This window comes from Pyrus communis, chromosome 5 (genome assembly GCF_963583255.1).
Source record: "Pyrus communis chromosome 5, drPyrComm1.1, whole genome shotgun sequence".
In the NCBI taxonomy this organism is placed as follows: Eukaryota; Viridiplantae; Streptophyta; class Magnoliopsida; order Rosales; family Rosaceae; genus Pyrus; species Pyrus communis.
In genome coordinates, this window is record NC_084807.1 from 20,228,940 (window position 1) to 20,239,748 (window position 10,809).

Here is a 10,809-nt window from a genome sequence, read left to right on the forward strand (position 1 = left end):
TAGGGTTGTCTTTATGCCATAAACAATTACAAAATATGTTGGACTTAACGCAATTCTCCTATTTTATGAGTGTGTTGTCGCATGAGGCAACTCTACTCAAGAATTTCTCTTCTCAGAGAGGGTTGTCCTAAAGATGAGGGTGCCAAATCATGACATAAACTCTGTTTTTAATTACCTAATTGTAATGTGCTATGTGTACAAGTTAGTTAGAGTTATTATTGTTGTTATGCCTATAAATACCACTTTATGTAATTATTTCAGAGTGTAATGAAAGTATAATATTTCATAAAGATATTTTCTCTCTCAGTTTCTTTATGGTTTCATCGCCGATCGCCTCACGGCTTCTCTCGATCCTCTTCTCTTCCACTCTTCTTCTCTGATCTCTACCCGATTCGATCCAATTTCTTGCTGATTTTGTACTTTGATCTTCGATCCTCGTTCTATTTTCTTGATTTTCAATGGCATCTCCGTCTATGACTGCTTCTCCTTCTGAGTCGGTTCCAATTCCAAATCCCTCTTCAAACCCTAATTCCTCTCCTTATACCTCTCTCACAATCCAAAATATTGGTAGTATGGTGCCAATCAAGCTCAAGCGATCCAATTACCTCCCATGTTGTGCTCTTTTTGCTCCAATTCTTCGGCGCTATCGCCTTCTTGGTATCGTTGATGGTACCGAACCCTGTCTGTCACCACTTATGCCTGATCGCTCTCTGAATCCGAAGTTTGAAGTTTGGTATGAGAAAGATCAAAACCTCCTGATCTGGTTCAATTCCACATTATCTGAAGAGGTTATTCCGTTCACCGTTGGTGTTTCGTCATCTCGTGATCTTTGGCTCAAACTCGAGTAACGATTTGGGGGTATTTCTGATAAGCATGTTCATCAGCTTCGATCGCGTCTTCAAAGCATTCAAAAAGGATCACAATCCATGTCTGATTACCTGCAAGAGCTCAAAGAGATCTCATATTCTCTCACTGCTGCTGGAGCCCCAATCTCTGATCACGATCTCATCGCCGCCACTCTTGCTGGTCTTCCTGATGAGTTTGAGTCCTTCACGGATTCCATCATGCTTCGCTTATTCACCACATCTTTGGATGAATTGCACGGCCTGTTACTCACCAAAGAACTCTCTATGATTCGTCGCAAGAAAACTGCCTCATCCACTCTTACTGAACCCTTTCATGCTTTATCGATCAACACTCAGCCACCACTACTTCCTACACCGCCTCAGGCGTATGTTCTTCAGAATCAACCACTGCAGCACTCCTTTCGGTATAATTCGAATCGTGGAAAGTCCAATCGATTCTCCAATAATCGTGGTAATCGGGGTCATTATCGTGGCAACAATTTCACCAGTAACTTCAATCGCACCAATACTGCTGCTCACTCTCGAGGCTCTTCTTCTGGTCCTCGAGCCCCTTGTCAAATCTGTGGCAATTCCAGTCATGAAGCCATTGATTGCTATGACCGTATGAATCCGGAGATTTCTGGTCGAATTCCTCCTTCCAAGCTCCAAGCGATGTGTGATCGTTACAGTGCCAAGTCCTCTCCCACTTGGTTGATTGATTCTGGAGCTACCTCGCACATCACCAATGACATATCCAATATTCACTCTCCTACTCCCTACACTGGTGAAGACAAAGTATACATCGGTGATGGTAAAGGTTTGTCCATTTCTCATGTTGGCTCCTTTACATTCCGTACCTCTGCTACTTCCTTTAAAACTGAACAATGTTCTTCATGTACCTCACATGAAGCATAATTTGTTGTCTGCTTTTCAATTTCTCCGCAACAATTCTTGTTCATTAACTCTTGATTCTAATGGATCCGTTGTTAAGGATCGTTCTACGGGGAAGACGCTTTTGCGGGGTTCAGTTGAAGACGGTTTCTATCCTCTGCAGTCCTCTCATTGTCCTTTATCTGGTAAAGGTTCTCTTTCACTCTCTGCCTCAGCTTTCGTCAGTATTAAAGCTCCAATCAAGATATGGCACAGGCGGTTGGGTCATCCTTCTTCTCCAATTTTTCGCAAGGTTCTAGCTCGGAATAAACTTGATGTACACAGTTCTTCTTCAGTTGTATTTTTCTGCTCAGATTGTGCTATCGCTAAACACCATAAGCTTCCCTTCAAAGCTGTAAGTTCCTCTGCATCCCACAGTTTGGCATTACTTCACTGTGATGTTTGGGGCTCTGCTCCTGTCCTTTCAGTCAGTAGTTTTCGATATTATCTGTTGATAGTAAATGATCATACTAAGTATAGCTGGTTTTTTCCATTGAAAGCAAAATCTGAGGTGTACTCTACATTTGTCGCCTTCAAAACATATGTAGAAAATTCTGTTGGCAATAAAATCAAGGCTATTCGTTCAGATTTAGGGGGTGAATTTGTCAATTCTTCTTTGCAAGCATTTCTTCAATTACATGGCATTTCTCATCAACTTAGTTGCCTACATACTCCTGAGCAAAATGGTTGTGTCGAACGCAAACACTGGCATCTTGTAGAGACAGCTCGTAATCTCTTAGTTGCATCTCATGTTCCTCACAAATATTGGGTTGAGGCTATCTCTACTGCTCTCTATTTGATCAATCGCTTGCCTATATCTGGTCTTCTTTGTTCTCCGTGGGAATTGTTGTTTCATATTGCCCCAGATTATACTCGCCTTAAGATCTTTGGCTGCAGTTGCTATCCTTGGTTGAAGCCCTATGTATCTTCTAAGTTGGATGGTAAAAGTAAGGCATGTGTTTTCCTTGGCTATAGTCTACAACACAAGGGCTACAGATGCTTGGATCCTCTCACCAACCGGGTATACATATCACGGCATGTCTTGTTTAATGAGACAGTCTTTCCTTTTTCACACCCTCCTATTTCTTCGGGCTTACCATCACCTGATCCTGCTCCTCCCATCGTTGATCTTCACTTTCCTTTTTCTTCTTCTTCTCCTTCTCCTGCTCTTCCTTCTCCTCCTTCTGTTGTTTCCCATATTTCCTTACCCTCCCCTTCTCCATCTCCTGATCAATCTATTGCTCCTTCCTCTTCTGTCACCGTTCCTAACCATCATCCCATGGTTACTCGATCCAAAAATGGTATTTTTAGACCTAAAGCTTACTCTGCTACTAAACACCCTCTACCATCCACTCTTGATTCTATTCCCACTACTTATAGTCAAGCTTCCAAGCACAGTGACTGGCGTCTAGCTATGCAAAATGAGTTTAATGCTCTTCAAACTACTGGAACTTGGTCCTTAGTTCCTTCTTCCCCTTCTCAAAATGTGGTTGGTTGCAAATGGGTGTTTCGAATTAAGAAACAGCCTGATGGTTTTGTTGAACGTTGCAAGGCCAGATTGGTTGCCAAGGGCTTTCACCAACAACACGGTCTGGACTATCAAGAAACGTTTAGCCCTATCGCTAAACCAGTCACTATTAGGATTCTGTTAACTGTTGCAGTTCAGTATAATTGGTTTCTCAATCAGATTGACATCAGTAATGCATTTCTTCATGGTGACTTACAAGAAGAGGTGTTTATGCACCAACCTCCTGGTTTTGCTGATTCTAATCTGCCTAATCATGTGTGTAAACTCCACAAGTCTCTCTATGGCCTCAAACAGGCTACTCGGGCATGGTTTGGTAAACTCTTTCAAGCTCTCAAGTCCTTTGGTTTCACTCAATCCTGCTCTGATGCATCTCTCTTTGTCATCAAAGTTCCTGTCCTAGTTATTGTATTGGTTTATGTGGATGACATCTTGATAAGTGGTCCTGATCCAACAGTGTGCCAGCAGGTTATTCAGAAAATTGGATCTCTGTTTCCTGTCAAGGACTTAGGTCCTCTTCATTTTTTCTTGGGTTTGGAAGTTCAACGATCATCACAGGGATTATTTCTTCATCAAAGCAAATATCTTCTAGATTTGCTTCAGAAAACCAAAATGGACGGTGCCAAGCCCTGTTGTACTTCTCTGGGCACTACTAAACTAGATCACAGTGGCATTCCTCTCTCCAATCCTACTGAATATAGATCCCTGGTTGGTGCCTTGCAGTATTTGACTTGGACTAGGCCGGATATCTCTTTTGTTGTCAATCAAGTATGCCAGTTCATGCATCATCCCACTGATCTTCATCTGCAAGCTGCTAAACGGATTCTCTGCTTCCTCAAAGGCACCTCTGATCATGGTTTATGGTTTCAGAAAAGTTCTCTTCATCTTTCTGCTTTTTCTGATGCCGATTGGGCTGGTTGTTTATTCGATCGTCGTTCCACCAGTGGATTTTGTGTATATCTTGGCACAAACTTAATCAGCTGGAGTGCTAAAAAGCAGCCTACAGTGGCTCGATCCTCCACTGAAGCTGAATATCGATCTCTGGCCCATACTGCAGCTGAAATTACATGGATCTGTAAGGTGTTTCATGATTTTGGTTTTCCCTTATCTTCCAAACCTACAATCTGGTGTGATAACGTTTCTGCTATCTCTCTTGCCTCCAATCCTGTCTTTCATGCTCGAACAAAGCATGTTGAGATAGATTATCATTACATTAGAGAGTTGGTTCTTGCTAATCTGCTGCAAGTTCAGTATGTGTGTTATGAGGACCAAATTGCCGATATTCACACTAAGTCTTTGACCAAGATCCGGTTCCTTCTTCTTCAATCCAAGCTATCTCTTGGAACTCCCACTTCTTCCAAGCTCAGTTTGAGGGGGTGTAAAGATGAGGATGCCAAATCATGACATAAACTCTGTTTTTAATTACATGACATCAACTCTGTTTTTAATTACCTAATTGTAATGTGCTATGTGGACAAGTTAGTTAGAGTTGTTATTGTTGTTATGCCTATAAATACCACTTTATGTAATTATTTCAGAGTGTAATGAAAGTATAATATTTCAGAAAGATATTTTCTCTCTCAGTTTCTTTATGTCCTTATGCTATAAACAATTACAAAATATGTTATACTTACACAATTCCTCTATTTTATAAGTATGTTGTCATATGGAGCAACTATACTCAAGAATTTCTCTTAAAGAAACAGACTAAGGAGCTATCGAACTTGTCTGCATGTACATGTCTCAAGAAAGCCTCAAGACTCCAATTACAAGTACTGATTTCAGCAGCCCCCAAAACTCTGATTATTTGCTAAACCCTAAACATATCTGAGCTGGGAACATGTAAGATTGAGCCACGCAACCCAGGCCAAATTTGGCATCCCAACACATAGAGTTAGGTCACAACTCACACAGTAACATTACCAAGATTGCTAAACCCGAAAATCTAAATTAAAATTAAAATTTCATTTGACCAAAATTTGAAATTAGGGGGAGAGTGAACTCAACTCAACTGTAAAATATATTACAGATATCACAGCCTTGTTGCAACAAACGCGGGTATGAAAACCCCACCAAGCGTGGCGTTGGGGATAGAGAACCACTTGGTTGCATAGTCCAGCAGCAGACTATATATATCGAGGATTGTTAGTAATGTTTTTGTTGTACTTAATTATTTTGTAATATGGTATGATGACTTAAAACGTTTATTTTTAGATGACTCCTTCCAATATCAGTTTTGCTAAAAATAAACCAAATTCGAATCAGTTATTTAAAACTATTATTCAATAAATAGACGAACTATGTTCTTTCAATTAAAACAATGAAATTTTAACAACATTAATCAAATGATTAAACGATTTTTTATTTGATTAAATTCTTTTGTAGAGTTATTTCATAAAATGTTTCCTAAAAAACAGATGATTCCGATTCTCATTAAATATTATATGATAAGAAAATTAGTTGAAAAGATAAAACCAGAATGCATTAACCATCTTTTTAAGAGCAAAGATAACATAATTTCGTGTGTTATAAACTTATAATATTTTCGTAGATCTAACATTCCGTAGTTCTCAAACTTCATAACTTAATCGTACGTTATTCCATTATAAATACCAAATCTCGAAGCCCATGCAAAATAAATAATATATACGTGAATCGAAAAGCTCACACTTGGGCCACGCCCACAGCATGCACGGCATTCCATATGAATATACGGTACGAAATGTAGGCCATTCCACAGACCATAAATCCTCCCCTCTTTTTCAAACTCCCAAGCAACCCTCTTTCAAGTTTCAACATCCAATTACATTCCTCACCTTGCTAGTCACCTAGCTCTACACCATCGTGGCCCCACCTCCATACGAGAAAATCTTATTCTGTGGTTCTAGAATACCAGTTCATAGTATACTCAGTTCTCGTGGTATGATGATGATTGACGATCATTGGAGCATATAGGGAGAGGAAATTGAAGCACTTGGTAAGTGACAGTGTTAGGTGACATTAATTAGTTAAAAACAGTCATGTTTTCAGCCGTATTCTTTAATTGAAATGCTAAAGAGGATAATGTTTAGAGAAATGATAGGAGAGTTGCAAAGATGTTAATCACCATAGATCGTGAACCCACCTACAACAAAACACAATAAGCCACAACTTAATGTTGAACACACCACAAACATGTAAATATCATTTTTGCATTCATGTGAGTCAAATTTAAGATACTCTCCAACTAGACTAACTAATATAAAGACCGTATGCTGCTAAACCAACTGATTTTGTATAAACTATAAAGATGACAATGTTGAATGGCATGATGATTATTGTTAAATATAAACGCATACAATTATTCAATTAGACAGTTATACCATATAGCAGTGTCACGGATAAAATAGTATCCTCACACTGACATTTCTTCTATTTGACATGGCATTTCATGAACTTCACTTTGTATGGAACCCATGTATGAATCATATTACACTACTAAAACTCTCTTTCACTTGCTCCCAAAAATAAAAAATAAAAAATAAAAAAAAATAAAAAAACTCTCTCTCAGTATTCTATTTACCACTAGCATATAAGCATAGGCAACAAAAATACCAAGTACTTGCTAGGCAGTCTCATCAAACCTGCACTCTTTCTTCTTCCTTTGGTATACATTTCTTTCCAAATATTCTCTGCAGTTATCAGCAGTTTCAGTCCTGGCAATGTTACCTCTATTTCTACCTTCCCTTCTTCTCCTTGGACTCCTTAATTCCTTACCATTTTCTCATTCCCTCCATGGCCAACAACAAAAACTAGAACAACCCACTTTGCCTCCCAACCAGCTTTGCAATGAAAAATGCGGGCAACTTCAACTACCCTTCCCATTTCACTTGAACAAGTCTTGCAGTTCAGTTTCTGATGCTTTCCACCTCTCTTGCCAAAACTCAACAACCCTTTTCCTCAACATTGGTTCCGAAAGCTACCGGGTGCTAGAATTCTTCTCTGATGGCCTACTAGTGGACTTTCCGGGCTCCTCTTCGTGCCGCCAGTACAACGACTTGAACTCCTTCGATTTCTTGGGAAATGACAATTTCGGAGTCGCGGTTGAAAATGTGGTTGGCTTATATGATTGTGAGGACTCTTCTTTGTGCAAGACAGATTGTGAAACAAATGACTTGCCTGGTTGTGATGGAAATGAGAACAGCTCTCCTGCTTGCTGCTACCCTCTCTCTGATCATAGCGTGTGGCATCTTGGTGACAAGTTTTCGGTTTTTGCCAAGTTTGGATGCAGGGGCTTTTCCAGTTGGGTTGTACAAAGAGGGTCTAACTTGGGGAAGAGAGGGGTAAAATTGGAATGGGCAGTGCCAAAGAACTCATCCAAGGGAGTTTGTGATAGCAGTGCTTATATTACTAATGCAACAGTAGTTGAAGGAGGGGTGAGATGCATGTGTCCAGATGGGTTTCTTGGTGATGGCTTTGCAGCTGGTGCAGGATGCTTGAAATGTGAGTATATTGAAATTATTTTGTACATTTTTCACTTTAAAAATCACATTGTGAGTATTAATTGCCTCTAAGATTGAATTACCGAGTACGTACTTCAGAGATCGTCGAGTCAATATTAGTGTATTTTGAGGGTTCGTCTGATAATCAATTCCGTTTTCAAGGCAACTCTAAACTATTGGAAAAAAGAATTCATTTTCTTCTTTCTGCAGGTTTATTCATTTTTTTACTTTTTGTGGTCTATTGCTATTCTAACATGTCCCTTCATAAAGATACAGCGGTTTGATGTTCTTTAATCCATTGCATGCCTTTGAAGAAAATTTTACTTTTTTTTAGTAAATTAGAAAAACACTCTGACAACTATGTCAGATTGTTCAATTGAAGAAAACAATTCTTCGACTGAAAACTTGTCATGTTCTCACTTATTCTTCGGTTCAAAATTCCTTCAGTGCCCGACTTCCGTTGAAATGTCGCTACGGTTTTTTTTAATTTCTTTTATGAAGTATTAGACATGAAATGTTTTTTGTACAGTGTAATGTTATCAGAGGCTTCTATGTCAAAAGCCCTTTTATTCTTTCACATTGTTTGTGTTGCTGAAAATTATAGGTCAACACTAGTATAACAATGGCATTACTTATATATGTGACATGCCTTTGGCAGCATGCATCAAGGACAGAAAGGAAGCATATGGCAATGATTGCTTAAAGATAAAGCACGGTGGCCGAAAACTTGCAATTTTAGCCGGTAAGTGATGAAAGAATAAACAAAATAAACCAATCTCTCCATTAAAGCTTCCTATTCATTGTTATGGAATAATTTCATGACATGTTGAACTGCAGGAATTCTAGCTCCAGCTTTCATCATAGCCTCCTTGATTTCACTTTTGTATATATTAAAGCGGCCTGCTAAACCCAGAACATTTGATCCTGCTCGGAAAGTCCATTTTCACAGCACCATGTCATTCCGAAAAGCTAGTAGGACGCGGTTATTCACATACCATGAGCTAGAGGAAGCTACGAAAGGGTATGAGGTGTGTCAGAAACTTGCAGATGGAAACAATGGCACAATCTTTGCTGGGGTTCTTGGTGATGGATCGCATATTGCGGTGCACAAGGTAGATTGTGAGAATGAAAAAGACCTAATTCAAGTCCTATCACAAGTCGAGGTTTTATCTTCTGTTTTGCACCGAAATATCGCGCGATTTATTGGGTGCTGCATTGACTTGGCCTATACTCCATTGCTGGTATATGAACATCCAGCGAATGGTACCCTCGAGGATCATTTGCATCAAAACGGAGGACAAAATGTTGCTCTTGACTGGTACAAGAGGCTGAGCATTGCTGCTGAAACAGCAAGTGTTCTTGCCTTTTTGCAATACGAAATTTCTCCTCCCATTTTCCACTGTGATCTCAAATCTGCCTACATCTTCATTGACGCTAACTTTTCTAGCAAAGTTGCCGGATTTGGGTTACTGAATTCCAGTCCTGGAGATAGTTCTCAGTCACACAATCACAAAGGTTCGCATTTTCAGCGCAATGATGTTTACGCTTTTGGTGTCATGCTATTTGAGATGATTGCAGGCTCAAATTGCTTGGACTTGCCGGCAGTAGCCCTGCAAAAGATAAGGAGTGGGAAGGTGGAAGAGATTGTGGATCCACTTCTCTACTATCATGAGCAACCTTCGCACAGGCGTGAGCAGATAGAGGTGGTTGCAGACCTTGCCATGAGGTGCCTGTTGTTTGGTGGAGATGGGAAGCTGGGAATGTATGATGTTGCGCGCGAATTAGTACATATTAGAAGGGACAGCAGTGATGGAGGGAGCAAGAGAGGGCCTGGACTAGAGGAAACATTTTCGAACTCAAGCCTGCTTCAGATGATTTCAATGTCTCCTGATTCGAAATATGTGCCTTGAATTTGTTATAATTGGTAAAAAAAATATGTGACTGGAGCTCAACAAAATTTGCAGTTCATTTCACTTTCCATAGAGGTTTTACATGTATTTCTTTGCTGCTTCTATGTGTTGTACACCAGCTGATCAGAAGGGAATTCAAAGAGATCAAAACTTGCATCTCTTATATATCAAACCTGCCTGCCTGCCTGCCTAAGTGCATTAAACGAAACTCTCATTGTTTGATCGAGAGTTGAAAAAATATAGTAACCCTAATGTTATAAACTCTCTTTCCATGATGAGTAGTTTTTGAATCTGATGCAAATTATAATTGTTAAAACCCCACATGGTGAAAAAATTTGTGCAATTCAAAATACTTGACATAGGTTATGGTAAATTGTGTATCTTCCTCCACAGCAGAGAAATTTTTGAGTGTGACAATCACATCACAATAGAATTCAATGAGTAACATCACGTGGAGGTTGATTAAGATAGCCTTCTGAGTCTTAGATGCAATGAATTTGGACATGCTAATTAATTTAGGATACATTTGTGGATTGTCCAATGATGCAATTTAAATTGTTAATCCTCCTGTTCATGCACCCAAATTTCATCCAAAATATTGCTCAACATATCGGCTAAAACCAGCAACAATAGAGGCTTCATCACCATGAGTCTGAGAAAATTATAAGCTAGAATGTTATAAATCCAACTTCCAGGGTTAAACGTTACAGATGGAGTCTGCTGCTAACTCCTCTCAGAGGCTAACACGTGGCACTGCCTCAAAGTTTTGACCAATCCCAGCCTTTCTCTGTCTATCTCTCTCCCTTCCCCTCCCGATTAACCTACTATAAAATATGAATATCATTCAAAGGCAAAATTCTTGCACTTATTTCTTATTCATCTTCTTTCTTTCTAGTTTCTATCTCAACCCCCAAACGTCCTTAAGGTGCGTATGCTTCGACCTAATCTTGTAAATCATGATCTTGTCTTTGGGTTGATAACTCCAATCCTCAATTCCGATTTTTTTTGTTGATAAGTTTGTTAGTGAGAAAGGGTGTTAGCTTGATATACAATGTTGAGTCACTTTCTGACTCTTTAAACTTTCAAAGTTCGATCATTGTTTAAAACCTTTTCTTATC

At 39.4% G+C, this 10,809-nt stretch overlaps 1 protein-coding gene across 1 annotated transcript; it reads left to right on the plus strand.

Moving 5' to 3' along the window:
• Positions 1-7,001: 7,001 nt before the first annotated feature.
• LOC137733413 (probably inactive receptor-like protein kinase At2g46850) lies at positions 7,002-9,757 on the plus strand. Its single transcript, XM_068472564.1, has 3 exons — positions 7,002-7,782; positions 8,440-8,523; positions 8,619-9,757. Exons 1-3 carry the CDS (start codon positions 7,002-7,004, stop codon positions 9,689-9,691), a joined length of 1,938 nt encoding a protein of 645 aa, XP_068328665.1. The 3' UTR covers positions 9,692-9,757.
• The last annotated feature ends 1,052 nt before the right edge of the window (positions 9,758-10,809 follow it).

Bases quoted from the DNA above. Each gene is read 5' to 3' on its own strand.
- LOC137733413 (XM_068472564.1), top strand. From the start codon at position 7,002: ATGTTACCTCTATTTCTACCTTCCCTTCTTCTCCTTGGACTCCTTAAT. The intron at 7,783-8,439 runs GTGAGTATATTG...TGCCTTTGGCAG, and splicing joins TGGTGCAGGATGCTTGAAAT to CATGCATCAAGGACAGAAAG. The intron at 8,524-8,618 runs GTAAGTGATGAA...GTTGAACTGCAG, and splicing joins AAAACTTGCAATTTTAGCCG to GAATTCTAGCTCCAGCTTTC.